Consider the following 18,208-nt stretch of genomic DNA (forward strand, 5'->3'; position numbering starts at 1 on the left):
CCACCTACTTTTTTTGCAAGACACAAAGTGCAATTTACCCAAATGTATCGTAATAATTGTAACAGCCCCCTCTCTCGGTAAATCCAGGTAATTATAATCATGTCATGCTCGAGATCATTCAAGGGGCTGTTTCGTATGTAGCCACATCAAAATACTTCGTTGGTTTATGTCGATCTGATATTGGAAGTGAAAATATACAAGCAAGCAATGCTTAGATGTAATGCGCATCGAGGTATAGCGAACGTGACCACGCAATCCTCTCTAAAATCGCAACATTATTATGAGAACAATTATAATTTAATATAACGCGTTGAAAGGAGTCAAAGGTACAATTTCAAATATCTATAAAGGGGTATAGCGTTTCATGTAATGTAATTTTCATTACTGAATCAAGATATCACTGAACAATTATTTAGAGTAACAACTACTGTTTCATTAGCAGGATAAGACCGTGGTAGCTATAAAACACGCGATGGACTATTAAAAGGATGATGTTTTTAACCGGCATGATTACATAAATGAGGAACATTCTAACTGTTCAATTTAACATATGGAACTGAACTCAAATAAAATATGCACGGGTACAGTAATTTAGAGCTGCTATGCAGACACACTTAATATTAATGTTTACTCACGCCAACAAAGCGACGGCGTAGTCTGGTATAAGATATTCTGACACAACGTGTACAATAAAAGAGCATATCCCTGATAGGTTTTCAATATGACTATGAAGCTTACCCACAAAGAAACCATGGATTACAATGAATCATGCGTTTTCATTTTTTTTCTTTTCAATTTGAAAGCATATAATGGTAAGATGTAGCAACATTCCCAATATCATTTGTTTGTTCGGTATTATTATCTGTCATGGATCTAGAGGATGAATCGCTTTTTGAATATGAGAATATTATCTCCATCACATGCAATTATATTCCCAGATGACGTCATCATTATTCGAGATAAGACAAGGTGATTGAATCTATTATTTTTATTCAGTCTAGTTGATAAAGGGAATGATGCTACTCTTCTCTTCTTCATATCACCCTCACTCATCACCTGATCAATCACACACGTCTTGTACTCATCATTTGATGTCACGACGTAGAGGTCGTCTGTCATACGATCAACACACACATTCAAGATGACATCACTGTGGGGGATTTCCCTATGATTACCCTCTCTGTCAATGATGAGTGCTCTGCGATCTTTTGGTGAGGGTAGAGCGATGATGTGACCTGATGACAGCACATCGTACATTACTATCTTCTCTTTACACGTGATGGTATTGATAATCTCATCATTAACTGGGTTGATGACGTATATCATAGACTGACCGTTTTCAGCAGCGATGATCATCCCATCCTGATCGATTGCAACGCGCACCCCTGCATCAGTACGCGTCGTGTTTCTTGGTATTGTGACGTCATTGATGTGATTCCACTGTCTGTCGTATACACTGATGCACCCAGGTAGACTGTCTCCTGTACAACCTGTGATGTCTCTACCACATACTATCTTGCCATCATTCAGTGCTGCACATGAGATTATATATGATGTACCACTACCGTTGATCACTCTCTGTGTGGTTTTACTGTTCAAATCAAACATGTAGGTATGTCCTTCAACAAATATATTATAATCTGTGATCATCACCTTATCTTCATCTATACATCCAACAATGTACGGGAATGTGATTTTATCTCTGACATTGATTGTATCAATGAGCTTCCACTCTCCATCATACTCATCAATTCTTCCATCATACTTCTCTCTCCCAACACCCTTTACAAACCTCACACCTGATACAACACGTTTTATTTCTTTCACCTCACCCTCGTTCAGTTGCTTCTTTAGTTCCTCACTCACTGATGCATTCACAAGATGTCCATCTGTGACAATATTTTTATCGTCTTCAAGAATTCTGTCCAGTGTCTCTTTTGCTCTTTTTGTTGCTTTCGTGTTGTCTTGCCATGATTTCTCAAGCTCTCCAATCTTTCTCTCGATCTTTTGAGCGATGTTCTGAATGTCACCATGAAGAATGCGTTGTTTATCAATTATCGGCTTTCGTCTTTTCTCTGCAATCGAACGATTTTCTTCATGCCGCTTCTCTCTCTTCTCATTGTTCTTTTCAATTTTATCCTGGAGCTTTCGAATCTCCTTCTGAAGTTGTTCATTTTCCCCAGCAATGTCCTTGTCGATTTTATCAGCATCTTCCCTTTCCCTGGCTGTGTCTCTTTCGATCGCGTTTTCGATTTCGGAATCAACATCATTCTGAATAGTTTGTAGATGTTCGTCTTTGGCTTGTCTGGTCTTATGAATCTCATTCCCATAGATGCGACATAACTCTGATTTATCAATCGCTCTATTCTTTAGGATGCTGAGATCTTCTCTATTTTTCTTCAGTGCGATCATGATATCCTCTTGAACGCACTGTTCTCGGCGATGATCTGTCAATGCACATGAATAACATAATGGTACGTTATGTGTTCTGCAGTACAAGTCCATGATTTTCTCGTGTTTTTCACAGAAGAGATTAGGTGCACCTCTTCGTGCTATTCCGATGCATTCTTTTTTCAAGGCGCAGTCATGGCAGAGCTTCTTCTTCTCCTTCACATAGAACGTGACGTCAGTAATCGATTCACAGTCGGCTTCTTCACAAACAGCGCCCTCTACTACTGAGCTGAACTTAGACGCCATCGTGAAAATAATTTGAAGGAAGATAAGGATGGGAGCTGTAAGGAAAAGGAAGAGAGAGATATTTGATATCGCAAAAAGCAAGAGGCATAATAGATAGTACAACATGTTTTTATCAGAAAAACTCCCTTGCAGAAATAAATATCATGCGAAAGAGAAAGAGAGGGGGAAAGCTAGGGAAAGAGGATGTGGGGGGCGGGGTTACTGCCCAGAGGGGCCACTTCCATTGACGAGCGGATACCATGCGCGACCACGGGGTCTTGAAAAGCACCCTAAACACGTATTTTCCATATTCTGAAAATGCACCCCTTAACGAGTATTGGCGTGTGAAACCCTACCCTTAAGAAGTATTGCAAACAAATGCTATTGTATTATTGGCAAGTATTCCCAGAATTGAGCCCCTAAACAAATACAGCGATGTATTTTCCATATTCTGAAAATGCACCCCTTAACACATATTGGAAACAAAACGATACTCTTGGCAAGTATTCCTTTAAATGAACCCCTAAACAGATTATGTCATGGGTCCGTCGGTCGTTGGTTTTACCTTTACACACTAATATTTTGGTTTAGTACGGCCTGACCTTCCACACCTCGCGCAAATCGGACTCTAAATACGTAGTTTTGGGGCAAAAAGGACATCCTTCATAAAACATTTTGATTTTGTTTTATCATCCCCGCTAATCTGACCCTAAACACGTATATTTTTTCCGAGCGAAATAGATACCCTTTTTTCAATATTTTTGTGTTTTTGACACCCTTTTCACGTTACGTACGTAACATGCCCTATCTTGTAAAAGAGATCCTTTTTACGTGTTTTTTGGTCGCGCATGGTGTTCACTCGTCAATGTAAGTGCCCCACCCCCGGGGGTGGGGGTTACTGTTCACTTACATTTAAAGTTCTAAGTACGCGTGCCTTAATTTTTAACTCATAGATTGTCTTCTGATATTCGTTCTTACAAAAAATGTGCTTGTTACAAAAACATGTAAATGTGACTAAAATCACACACTCTTTACAATTATCATTCCATCACATGAAAAACACGAAAACACTATCACACTAACACAAACATGACAAAAGTGATGTTCTTACCTTTGTAAGTCACAGGTTTAGCCGAGTCGGTTAAATCTCCGATAATTGACAATTTGTAGAAACAAAATATCAGTTCAACTAGGATGTACCTAATTCTTGCAACAAACATGGAGTCTATTATGATAGTTGTGCCAATGAACTTATCTAGTGACGTGGCATGTAGAATCACAGCACGCTCACAACTGAATCATTTGACATGCTTGAATACATAGTTTGATAAAGTAATGCCATGAGCAAAGAAATGAATGTAAGGCACTGCTGCACTTCATGAATATAATAATAATGAAATGAAACTAGATTACAACATGCAAGGTACGTTATTTATCAGTAAAGAAATGTATGAAATATTTTGACGATTTTCTTTAGCAGTAGCCTCACCACCATGTCCACCATGTTTGGCTTAATTTCTTGTCTGTTTTGATACGTTTTAGACCATCTCTCTATAAGTCACTTGGCTCATTCAATGAGTATAGGTTTCTCATGAATACAATACTGTTTACAAATAATTTAATTACGTTGATACATTACGGACATGATTATATATGTATCATTATCATGTATGTACCACTCTCAGGGGCGGATCCAGCTTTCGCCAATAGGGGGGGGGGGGTCGAAAAATATTTTGATCAACATTTTTCTCGATTGGCCGCTACAATCTGGCTTTTTTTGGGGGGGGGGTTCAGAGGGTAGTCCTGACTAAAGACTGAAGTTTTAAGTATTAGTTTTTATTGCTATAAACATGAGATACAAGGTATCTCATGTGGTCTTAATATATAATGCGAGCGCGAAGCGCGAGCTAAAAATCTTTGATATTTTATGTCCTTAGAACTGAAGATTCAGAGCAGTTTTTATAATCATGAACAAAGATAAGTATCCGACTAAACAATGCGAGCGCGAAGCGCGAGCCGAAATTCTATCATATAGTAACGTGAAAAGTGACTCAATTAGGACTGTTCTTGGTGATTAATGAAAAGGATACAAGTATCACCAATTAAATAATGAGAGTGCGAAGCGCGAGTTTAATATTTCTGATATTCCGACCTGAAAAAAATGACCAGTCTAAGCGCGTTTTTATTTAAATAAACAAGCCGTGTGTCTCAAACAATTAAATGCCAGCGCGAAGCATGAGCTTAATTTTTTTATATACTGACATGATAAAGGAGCATTTTGACAAACTTTGGTAAGAATTTCCAAAGAGAATAGGTTTCTCACAAATCAAACAATGCGAGCGCGCAGCGCGAGCTGAACATTTTGATACACATTAACAATTTGTGTAAATCAAACAAAATAATGAAAGCTTAATTGATGTGCGAGCTTAAAAAAATGTGTGCAAATTGATATCAGAACTGGATATATTGTATATATATTGGTTATATATTAGTGTCATTTAACCCTCTTTAATGGGATTCATTACACAGGCAATGCAAGCGCGAGCGAAAAAAACTATATAAAGTCTATTTTCCAATTCTTCCCCTCACCTTTTTTTTGGTATCCTTTCGGGGTCGGGCCGGTCGTAAATTACACATCATGGGTAAAATACCTCTTTCTTACTTTTCTTTCTGTTTTTCGTAGTTTCCATCAAGGTAAAGAGACTTTTTTTCTGCAGGTTGTCAAAAAATAGGGGGCGGGGTCGGCTCGGCCCCCTCCTGGAGCCGCGCCTGCCTCTCACCCAGGTGCTAATTGGTTACCGGTAGGAAACAACCGTCATTGTGGTTGGTTATTAGGAAGTTTACGCCCAACAGGCTGCTTGGAATGCTATGAATCATGTGACCGGGTAATAATATTTGTGAAGCGCTTTGAACGGTCGTAGATTATATAAATGCCAATTATTATTAATAATAATTATTATTATTTTAACGACAGTGAAGTAAAACGTCTTAGTTCACTTGATATTGGGAAGTATACCCAAACCTACAGCATTTAAGCACTTCTTAATTAAACAGTAGAAGAAGGAAAGAAGGAAGAATGATGATCGAGGAGTTGAGGAATACAAAGGAGAAGAAGAAGAATAAAAAAAGAAGGAAAATAATAAGAAGAAACAACATGAATAAGAAAATGAAAAGAAAAAAAGAAAGAAAAATGAGTAGAAAAAGGAAGAATATTTATATACAATGGCAAAAGATGGTCGTGACAGCTTACATGTATAAGGGAATTCGAAAAGAAGGGTTAAGTAATTACACCAGCTAGGAATCGAAGAAAAAGAAGAATGCGAAGTAGAAGTATCAGTAAAAGTAGTAGAAGTAGTAATATTAGTAGTCATGGTAGAAGTAGTAGAAGTAGTAGCAGTAGTAGTATAGTATTCGTAGTAGTAGTAGTAGTATAAGTAGTAGTAGTAGTAGTAGTAGTAGTAGTAGTAGTAGTAGTAGTAGTAGTAGTAGTAGTAGTAGTAGTAGTAGAAGTAGTGGTAGTAGTAGTAGTAGTAGTAGTAGTAGTAGTAGTAGTAGTAGTAGTAGTAGTAGTAGTAGTAGTAGTAGTAGTAGTAGTAGTAGTAGTAGTAGTAGTAGAAATATGAGCAGAAGTATAAGAAAAGAAGGAAATATAATTTATATAAAAGAATATAAGTGATAGTAGATGGTCGTGACACCTTAACCCCATAAGGGATTTTTTTGTTTTGTTGTAATAATATACACCAAGGAATTAATAATTACAATATCAAGCTTATAAGATGTAGCATAGTCATTCAAAATAAAATATAATGCTCATGTAGCAACGGGGAGGGGTTAAAATTGGTCAAAAGTCCGCTTGCCTCCAAAGAGAAGGGGTGGATCTATCATATAAATTTAATTTAATAAATATAATTAAATTATTATTGTTTTTATTATTATTATTATCATTAAGCTTAGAAATTGAGATAGCTATCAAATAATTTTAACATTCTAATGCCCGTCTATCGCATTTTGAAAGGGTCAATAATTCGATCTCATAACTCGAGTATCATCTAGTCTTGAGTACAATCACAATTAAGTGTATAGGGAAGAGCCGTGGTGTAGTGGTCCTGGCTCTCGCCTTGAAAACAGAGGGTCGTGTGTTCGAATCCCACCGCGGTCTAGCGTCCTTTAGCAAGGTGTTAATCCACACTTTGCCACTCTCGACCCAGGTGCTAAATGGGTACCCGTTACCGTCATGACCGTAGTTCTGAAGCGAAAGCCTATGTAGTATGTCTAGCAATTGAGTCTTGGAACTATTGTTGGAATGCTCCCCCGGGAGTGGAGAAGGTGCATACATTGTATGCGGGCATGTAAAGATCCGATGCCCGGATATGGTGTAAAGCGCTATATAAAAAAGCTTTCATGATTATTATTGGGGGCCATTGCATCATTTTCCAACCGTTAGAATTTGAATTTGGTATCGTCTCCTTTATCGGGCCCTCTCACGGTGATTTTTTATCTTAAAAAAAGGCACGCAATGGATTAGTCCGTGGTTCCTTGCTAGGCTCAGAATTCAGACCACTTTAATCACCACCCTCCTAAAAAAAATGGGATTGTGCTTCGACGATCTGACTACACCATGTACACGTTAGCCATTTTGCTGCCGCGGTACCAACAACTTCCCAATCAATAATGTTCTTGATAAAGGGACACGATTTGGTATATTTCGCATTGGGGGTGTAATTGGTCTCTTTTATTGTCAATTCAAAAACAAAAAATCAGGTATAATACAACCCAGCTTTCCAGTCTCTTTCATTACTCTTCTTCTCTTCCCTTGACTCCTATTTCTGATCATTAGCTCAGACTACCCATGTACGTATGTGATGACAATGTAAATATCTGAAATCAAATATATTTCAAAATAACATCACGCATGATCGAACGCGATAAATCGAGCTTGTGAAAGTTGCCTTATAATGTTTATAATATTATTGGCAAAGTTATTGGCTTTTTGTTAGATTGAAGAGAAAACAGTCAAGGGTGTGCCTGCATGTATGAGTGTCTGTGTGACGGAGTATGTGAGTGTGTTTGTGAGAGAGGGTTGTGTGTGTGGAGGTGCCGTGGCCGAGTGGTTTAAGGCGCCTGGCTATACATAGAAAGTCCGGAGTTCGATCCCCGGCCGGAATGTTGAATACTAATGACATAATGAGTGGGTGTCATCATACTCTAGTCATGTTATTAAAAAATACTCGGTTTAACACAATGTAAACACATAATCACCTCTGAAGGGCGTATGAAAGGCTCAGTATAACAGGCCGAATGCCATTAAGAATATAATGCACATGGCAGCCGAAACAGACCCTTCTCTCACCCCATCACCAATTATTTCTCACACAAACAGCAAACACATCCACACGCACACACATGCCCCAGTTTTCTACATGTATGCTTTTTTTTTAATTTCATCAAGAATAAATTAAAGGTTTTATTATAACTTTATTTTGTTGTGTTGCCGACAAAAGTCTACAAACATCAACAACTGAAGCAAATAATGATGGAATGAAATTCCCAGAAATACCAGCACCAATTTTTCGTGGGCTTCGGTTGAAAACTTTTTTTTTTTTGGTTTTGCTTGTCGAATTTTCCTCGGGAAAATGTGCCCCCCGGCCCCCCTTGGAAAATCCTGGATCCGCCCCTGACTGGTACACTAATGACAAGTAAACTATAAGCCCTGAACCTCAATGGAGACCTCACAATATGACAATCAATATCAAAAAATGATTTGCTAAAATCACACTTCAACATTATCATCGCACATCGTACTCAAGCAGGCTGCCGCAAACAAACAAACATGTACATTAACATATTATACAATTGATTTTTTCGCCAACTACCCCCCCCCCCCATCACCTGATTAACCTTCACAGACTTTTTATGGTCTCTTATATTGAATATTGGCATGTTTTTTTTTCAAAATCTGACATCTCCCTTTCCCATTCTCTCTTTCAATCACACACAACACACAAACTCTCCCACACACACCCTCTCTTCACCGTGAATGACACAGTATCTTCACAGTGTGGAAAAAAGTAAAATCATCTGTGAGAATCACATATTAACGTAGTATATTATATGTTAACACGCTGTGAACAGTAACACCGTTGATGTGTAAAATATCTTTAACCTGGTTGAAATTGAACATTTTAACAGTGTGAATAAATTGTCAAATAAGTTAACCCACTGTTATTTCCAACAGCTATTTTTTTATGACCAAAGATTCAAATATACATGTATCACGTCATGCTCTCTAAAATTCCCCGATCTGTTTTGTTTTAAATCACCTCCACCCCTCCCTCTCGCTCCCCCCCCCCCCCCCTCTCTCTCTCTCATCGTCATCTCAAATCATTCACTAAGTTTACTTATGAAATCGCGTGACTGAGAAGCTTCTATTGTAAAATTATGAATGATTTTTTATTGAAAATTGAAAACCCTCTAAGTATGTATAGTATAAACGACCTGGGCTCTGTGATCTGATTTTCCCTGTAAAAACATTAATGACGTCATACTCTATCCTATTCAGTTTGACTGACTCAGTACAGCATGAAGAATAATGCGGGATTTACTACCTAGATTTCCCAAACTGTATAATATTGTGTATGTGCTTCCGCTATGAAAGCAAAAAAATACCAGTGACATCCGTTAATATATGCCCCACAATCAAGTAACAAAGTATTTCAGACTTCACTTTTTGTATCCATATAATTTGCGTACACTCTAAAATATATTGGGTAAGAGCGCTTCATGAGGGTAATTGTGTCCAACCAACATTCGTTGGAACATTTTTATTTATCCAGTGTGATGACAATTCTGGCTATAAAGTAATTGCTTCATTTTTTAAACCTTACTGGACAATAATTATGCTTCCCACATTGGGCAAAATACTTCCCCAAACTGGTTGGACACATAACTTCCCTCGAGGCGGAAAAAAATACCCAATATTTCTCAGTGTATTCAGGTGCAAATTCGTGGAGAGCAGGAGGCATAGTGGAACGCGTTCCTTGTCCCTAAATTTCTTGCATATATTTTTGGCGGTAGGCCCATTTTCCCTCTTGAAAACTCATTTTCGGAGTATCAAATAAAGATTAATTTAGGGGACTTGTCAAAAAGCGATCTCTCACTAATTGCTATTGGTTAAAACATAACAGAAAGTGTCACCCTTGTAAATCGTTGAATAAAATGCTATTGTTCAAATATAAAATTTAAAACACTCCTCATTCTGTAATGATAAAGATGCGTTTCAGTGATCTGAGATGAGAGTATGGAATTTCTTTATCAACGCTAGAGAAATCGAATGGATTGATAATTATCGGCGTTCCTGAAATTGTATTGTAATTAATTGTATTCATGTATTTGTATTTGTGCATTTTTTATTTGTATGTGAAAAATGGAAAGAAAAGAAATGAAATAAATCAAAAAAAAAATCTTAAGCAACCAATATGCCTACCAATCCTGAATGAAAAAAAATCTACGTCACTATGATCATAAGCATGCGCAGAAAAGTGCTTCCGTCTTAAGAGGTTTATTTTTTTTAGCTCGACCATCAATTGGTAATTACTAGTTGGTCTACTATCCTTACTAATCTGTTTTATCTCATTTACTGTATTTTAAAAACATTTTGAGTTAATTACATGTATGTCGGTTGTAATAATTATGCAGATGAATTAGATTCACTCAAACCAGTGAAATCAAATCAATATTCATCAATACATGTATTCCTATAGTTCATCTATAAACTGGCCCCGTTTAATAAAGAGTTGCGTGTGATCTGATTAACTTCAGCTATGGACAGCCAACAACATCAACACCTAAAACTAATGTATGTTCAAAGTGTTTTCTAAAATAATATTTTATGTTACATGCCTCAATGTCTTGACAATTCTGAGGGGTCCTCTTTAATTGTAAAGCGCCATTGTGCAAAATTACTGTATTGAGAAAAAAATTATGACATTGGCGGATATCCATTGTTTATATCAATTACAGCACTTTCTTAGGCAAGACTCAGATTTAATATTTCAATTTCAATTTTATTTCATTTTTATTTATTTCACTTCCATCAAACTAAAACAAATTGTATACCATATATAAATATAAGTATTTTTATCCCTTGCAAAGAAACAAAAGTAATAATACATCATGATGTTGTGAAAAAATCACTCACACAATTTGGGCAACACATTGGAGGTTTTAAATAAGTATACTATTTTTCAATAGAAATTAGATTAAGATGGAAATGGAGGGACTCACTAAAAAGCAATGCCTGTACAATGTGGGCCCGTCAAAAAATAGATAACACAACCAATAAGTAAAAATACAGATATATGTAATCAAATGAGGAAAAAATAAATGAGAGAGAAATAATACTCACAAAATAAATATGAAGTTATAAAAAAATATAGTTTGTATAGGACAAAACAACCCGTCCTAAAATATCTCCACCCTTCCCCATTCCCCCCCCCCCCGAAAAAGAAAAGAAAAAGGGGAGAATGCCCTGAGAAGATGGATGGGTGCTGCTGAACGTAGGTAGAACACATGCCATCGTGGACTCAAGCAAACTGGATTCAATTATGATAATAACCATTATGTGCTAAGTACATTTAGCTCATTTACTTGTATCCCGTATCGGCTAAATAATATCCACTGCCTTGGTCTAACACCGTGATTTAGGGTATATGATTAAATGAATTAATTATGAATCATATATTCATTTAGCATAGTGCAATAAATAATAGACTATTAATATGAAATCTTTATCCAGTCAGGGCATTAGACCACATTGATGATCGGAATATAACATTTCTAGCTACCTTCCCTCCTATCTTGAAACCTTCTCCCCCCCCCCCCCCCCCCCCCCCCCTCTATTCCGGTCCCACTCTCCTCTTGCTATTTGTCTCTTCCTCTCTCTCTCTCTTTCTCTAACTTTCTTTTCGTTCGATTCTTCATCTTTATTTTTGCCCTCCGTCCCCCTCTCCCGTCTGTCTCATTTCTCTTTCTCTCTATCGCCCCTTTCCCTCTCCCCTCTAAATTCTTGTGTCTCGGTTTTTGTCTCTTCCACTCTCCCACGTTCCTCTTCCTTTCTGTCTCTTTCCCTTCTTGTGTCTCTGTTTCCCCTTTAATCCCCTCTCCACTCTATAATTTTATGTCATGTATCTCCGTTTTTGTCTCTCCCTCCCTCTGTTTTTCTTCCTTCTGTCTCTTTCACTTCTTGTGTCTGTGTCTCCCCTTTAATCCCCTCTCCACTCTATAATTTTGTCTCTCATATCTCTGTTTCTGTCTCTTCCTCCCTCCCTCTGTTTCTCTCCCTTTCTGTCTCTTTCACTTCTTGTGTGTCTGTCTCCCCTTTAATCCCCTCTCCACTCTATAATTTTATGTCATGTATCTCCGTTTTTGTCTCTCCCTCCCTCTGTTTTTCTTCCTTCTGTCTCTTTCACTTCTTGTGTCTGTGTCTCCTCTTGAATCCCCTCTATAATTTTATATAATCTTTCCCTGTTTCAGTCTCTCCCTCTCTCCTACTGTTTCTCTTCCTTTCTGTCTCCTTCACTTCTTGTGTCTCTGTCTCCTCTTTAATCCCCTCTCCCCAGTCTACAATTTTATGTCACGTTTTTCTGTTTCTGTCTCTCTCTCTCTCCCCCACTATTTCTCTTCATTTTTTTATTTCACTTCTTGTGTCTCTGTCTCCCCTTTAATCCCCACTCCCCTCTATAAATTTATCTCACGTTTCTCTGTTTCTGTCTCTCCCCTTCTTTTCCTTCACTTCTGTCTCTTTCACGTCTTCATGTTTCCCTTCTTGTTGATTCTCATTGGTCACGTGTTAACTCCAGAAATAATTAGTCTTACACGATTCTCTGAGAAGCGATGGAATATAATATAAGAGGAAACCTCAGCATCACAAAATACCCATATTCATTTTTCCTTTTTTTTCAAGGTCAATCCCATCCCCAAAATAATGATTTAAATCAATGGAGAAAAACCAAGCAAGAATAGCGCCAAAATTTTATCAAAATCGGATTTAAAATGAGAGAGTTATGACATGTTACAGTTTAGCTATTTTCTTCCCTCATAACAGTCATTTTTATGCTTAACTAAGTGATATGCAAATGAGAGAGTCAATTATGTCCCTTACCCACAACTATTCTTTTGTTATTGTTTGACTTCATACAGTTGTCAACATTTAGAGATTTGGCAACAATAATCATCTTGACTTAACTTGACGTGTTGAATTTTTCTCATTTTATGTAAATCTACTTTTTTGAAGATGGACTGTCCTTTAAGCAAATATAGATGTTCTAAATATCTAGTATAAAATATAGGAAAGAGATGCGTTAAAAACAACTTAAAAAACTCGAAAAACTTATTTTAACTTCCGGTAGATAGCAATGAAAATATAAAGAAAAGATTTGCATTTGAAAAAAAAGGAAATTATAATCTAACTATCGCTAACATCCCAAATTTAAAGCAGATATACAGGTAAATATTAAAATGATTTAGTGAAACGTCTATGTACAAATGTTTTGCTAACTCATATGATACATGGAAACAACAAAAAGATGATCGCAGAAAGCGTTTACAACACTTTAAGGACTATTGCGCTATTATCCTATTTTTGTTCTATATCAATATAAAATCATTTCAGGTAGCATGAAAAATGAAACAAATCTAATCGATTTCGAAACAAAACTGTTCAAGACCCCCTCGTGATTACATGTGTTCATCATATTCATATTACTAAATCCTTTTCTTAAAGGTATTTGAAAATTTAAATTTCATACACAGTATGTCATGTTTTCATTGCATGTATGTATAAACAAAATATACCTGTCAAGTGAAGCTCATTACTTGAAATTGAAAATTAAATTAGGCAAGATAAAGAGTCTGAGGTGGTAACTAGAAAAAAAAAAGTATTTACATCAGTTTAATAGCGGCAGAATAATTCCCTTCAAGCAAATTCATCTACAATATAGTCCATGTGTTTCAAAAAATATACTAGCAATCAATATATTTTTTGACTATAGCAGAATCACCTGTTAAATGTACTAGGTTAGAGTAAATGGAAATATAAGTAAAGCAATATCCTTGTAAAGAACCCAAAATACACATCTCTGAAAATGTTTTCATGGTGTTTTTTTACAGTAGATTCAGATATTCAAATGATTTAGTTGTAGTATGTACAATGATCTTCTATAATTTGTGGTTAATATTAAAATATGATACATGAAAACATGAAAAGATGATTGGATAAACCGTTTAAAAACAACAACTATCGCATACATCCCATATTCCCAATTAAGTTTTTATCATCTTTCCCAATCAAGTTCATTTACGTTATTCAGATGAAAAGATGTCGTCAAACCAATTTCGAATGAACAACGAATTGATAAAAATAATTTCTACAAGCGTGGAAAACGATACAAATCTAACCGATTTTAGTTATTTAGGTGATCATATAATGCGCCTGCCAACATATAATGATTGAACATAAATTTACAGCAACACAGTCACTGCCCGATATAGTATTGAAATAAACGTATTTACATCAGTCTACCACAAACATCTAACTGATTATGTTTTTAAAGCGAATGAATCAATCTTTATATATCTGAATCTGTTGATATAAAAATCGACCAGCAATCAAAAAAAGTCTTCTGTTAAACTCTTGCACATATTCATTTTGATTCCTGGGAAGAAAAGATGTAATCAAAACAGTTTCGATTACACAAAGCATTATTATAACTATTTCCGTTAGGATGAAAATGAAAGAAATCCAACAAATTACAGTTATCGTTTTAATGCGCCTGCAACTAAATCGTAATTGAACATAGATTTTATAAACATTCTAGCAAGCAAAACAGCCATTGACATAGGCCTACTTGAATGGTTTATCATAAATATGCAACTGTTCATTAAAAACACAATAATCTTTATACACATGGACATTCAAAATCAAACCAGCCATCATTTTAATTAGATTTCCCGTTTCACTCTTGCAGAAGCACCTATCAATATAGTAATTAGATTAAAAAGCAATAATGAAAGATTATCCTGTAATGGACCAAAGAAAAACAAAACGTAGCTATACGTGACCACAATGTAATAAATCACCATCAAATGCGCATTCTGGTAACAACAGATCCCATTGGTAAATATACACTATACTGGCATATTTTGGTTACCAAGTCTCAATTGTGAAGTTATACATTACTGCTTCTATATAGTTATGTATAATGCATTGTTTTTTGCAAGAGCACAAAGTGCAATTTGCCAAAATGTATCGTAATCATTGTAACAGCCCCCTCTCTCGGTAAATCCAGGTAATTACAACCATGTCATGCTTGAGATCATTTCAGGGGCTGTTTCGTATGTAGCCACATCAAAATACTTTGTTGGGATCTTGATCTCATGTTGGAAGTGAAAATAACAAACAAGCAAGCAATGTTTGGATGTAATGTGTATCTAGGTATAGCGAACATGACCACGATCCTCTCTAAAAACGCAACATTATTATGAGAACAATCATGATTTAATATTAGTCCAGGATAGAAGAGGCGTAACCTTGTTTTTTTTATATATACAATATTTTTTGATGGTTTCTTGTCAATTCGAGGGTGCTGATTACGAATCTGAATGATGCCACTCGTGTAACCTTGAGCATTTTCCGCAAATTGGCAAAATCCAATATGGCCGCCAAAATATGCAAATTACCCATAAAAATCCTAAAATTGTCCGCACATTAGCTACGAAATGCATGAAATTGTGTGGCAGGAGTGAGATACTCCCTGAAAAAACAATTTTTGACAAAATATTTATTTTCCTCATATTTAAAATGGCCGCCATAGTCCATTGTATACTCTATTATGTACGATATGAATATGGAAAACTAGCTTTCACAAAAGTGAGCACTAAACCGCCAAGAAATCGCGATGTATGAACGAAGTGATATATGCAAATCATTATTACCAAAGAGATATACCATTTATTATATCATAAATGGGAATATTTCTGTATTTTGATATCTAAAATGGCCGCCACTGGCCCAAACAGTATTACGTACAATGGTAATGGGGGCCAAAAAATTCACAAGAGTGATCACTAAAATGCATATTATTAAGATTAAACGAGTGGAATAGTGACTAAAAACATAATTATTAACGAAATATATTATTAATATGCCATGTATGTGATGAATGTTGTATTTAGATATTCAAAATGGCTGCCAAAGGCCCTAAAAGCATTATCCACAATGAGAAAGTGGGGCAAAGAAATCACAAGAGTGATCACTAAAATGCATATTATATGTGATAAATTCATGGGATACTGTTTAAAAACGTATTTTCTAACAAAATACATCATTCAGGTTCAAAGTTTGTGTGAAATACTGTATTTTTACTTTCAAAATGGCCGCCAGAGACATTAACAGTCTTATGCACAATGCAAAGTGGGAAACCAATATTCACAAGAGTGAGCACCATAAATGCAGATATTAGTGATCTATGAGTAAAATATTGAAAGCATGATTTCTATTAAGAGATATCATTTATTCTGCCAGTTAGGTGATAAAAACTGTTATTGGAAAATCAAAATGGCCGCTACAGGCCCTTAAGATATTATGCACAATGTGAATGGGAACAAATTATTTCATCAGAATTTGGCTTTGCTTGGCCAAATGGTGATGTATGAGTGAAATATCGTCTGAAAACATGATTTATGACAAAATATATCATCTCTTATGTAATTTATGTGATAAATACTGTATTTCAACATACAAAATGGCTGCCATATGCCCTTTTTGTGAACATTATTTGTCTACACTAAAATTGTATATTATACGATAAGGGCTTATGTTGACAATTTTCAATTTAAAAATGCAGTGTTTATCACCTTAAATACACAACATTATGATATATCTCGTTAGAAACCATGGTGTTAGACAATATTTCACCCTTGCATCAGAATTCACAATAATAGACAATATTTAGAGTCAAACAAAGCCAAATTCTGTCAAAATTATATGTCTAATGTTACAATGTACATAATACTTTTAGGACCTATTGCAGCCATTTTGGATTCACAACCTCCACAACCAATATGTGATGTATTTAGTTAGAAATCATGTTTAAGACAATATTTTTACTCGTATATCACAGTCATATGCATGTCATGATTCTCACTCTTGTGAAAATTAGTTTCTCCATTCGCATTGTACATGATAAATATAGGGATTATGGCGGCCATTTTGAATGTCAAAATACAGCATTCATCACATAAATTACATAAGATATCATATATTTTGTTATAAATCATGTTTTCAGACGATATTTCACTCATACATCCCAAATTGGCCAAGCAAAGCCAAATTATGCTGAAATAATTTGTTCCCATTCACATTGTGTATAATATCGTAGGGCCTGTAGCGGCCATTTTGACTTTCCAATAACAGTATCTATCACCTATCCGGCATAGTAAATGATATCTCTTAATAGAAATTATGCTTTCATACAATATTTTACTCATAGATCTCTAATATCTGCATTTATGGTGCTCACTCTTGTGAATATTGGTTTCCCACTTTGCATTGTGCATAAGACTGTTAATGTCTCTGGCGGCCATTTTGAAAGTAGAAAAACAGTATTTAACACAAACTTTGAACCTGAATGATGTATTTTGTTAGAAAATACGTTTTTAAACAGTATCCCATGAATTTATCACATATAATATGCATTTTAGTGATCACTCTTGTGATTTCTTTGCCCCACTTTCTCATTGTGGATAATGCTTTGAGGGCCTTTGGCAGCCATTTTGAGTATCTAAATACAACATTCATCACATACATGGCATATTAATAATATATTTCGTTAATAATTATGTTTTTAGTCACTATTCCACTCGTTTAATCTTAATAATATGCATTTTAGTGATCACTCTTGTGAATTTTTTGGCCCCCATTACCATTGTACGCAATACTGTTTGGGCCTGTAGCGGCCATTTTGACATTCCAATCACAGTATCTATCACCTATCTGGCATAGTAAATGATATCTCTTAATAGAAATTATGCTTTCAGACAATATTTTACTCATAGATCTCTAATATCTGCATTTATGGTGCTCACTCTTGTGAATATTGGTTTCCCACTTTGCATTGTGCATAAGACTGTTAATGTCTCTGGCGGCCATTTTGAAAGTAAAAATACAGTATTTAACACAAACTTTGAACCTGAATGATGTATTTCGTTAGAAAATACGTTTTTAAACAGTATCCCATGAATTTATCACATATAATATGCATTTTAGTGATCACTCTTGTGATTTCTTTGCCCCACTTTCTCATTGTGGATAATGCTTTTAGGGCCTTTGGCAGCCATTTTGAATATCTAAATACAACATTCATCACATACATGGCACATTAATAATATATTTCGTTAATAATTATGTTTTTAGTCACTATTCCACTCGTTTAATCTTAATAATATGCATTTTAGTGATCACTCTCGTGAATTTTTT

At 35.6% G+C, this 18,208-nt stretch overlaps 1 protein-coding gene across 1 annotated transcript; it reads right to left on the reverse strand.

Moving 5' to 3' along the window:
• Positions 1–795: 795 nt before the first annotated feature.
• On the reverse strand, positions 796–2,697 carry LOC121425889. Its single transcript, XM_041621978.1, has one exon. It carries the CDS (start codon positions 2,695–2,697, stop codon positions 874–876), a length of 1,824 nt encoding a protein of 607 aa, XP_041477912.1. The 3' UTR covers positions 796–873.
• Between the last annotated feature and the right edge of the window lie 15,511 nt (positions 2,698–18,208).

Source organism: Lytechinus variegatus, chromosome 13 (assembly GCF_018143015.1).
Source record: "Lytechinus variegatus isolate NC3 chromosome 13, Lvar_3.0, whole genome shotgun sequence".
Taxonomy (NCBI): domain Eukaryota; kingdom Metazoa; phylum Echinodermata; class Echinoidea; order Temnopleuroida; family Toxopneustidae; genus Lytechinus; species Lytechinus variegatus.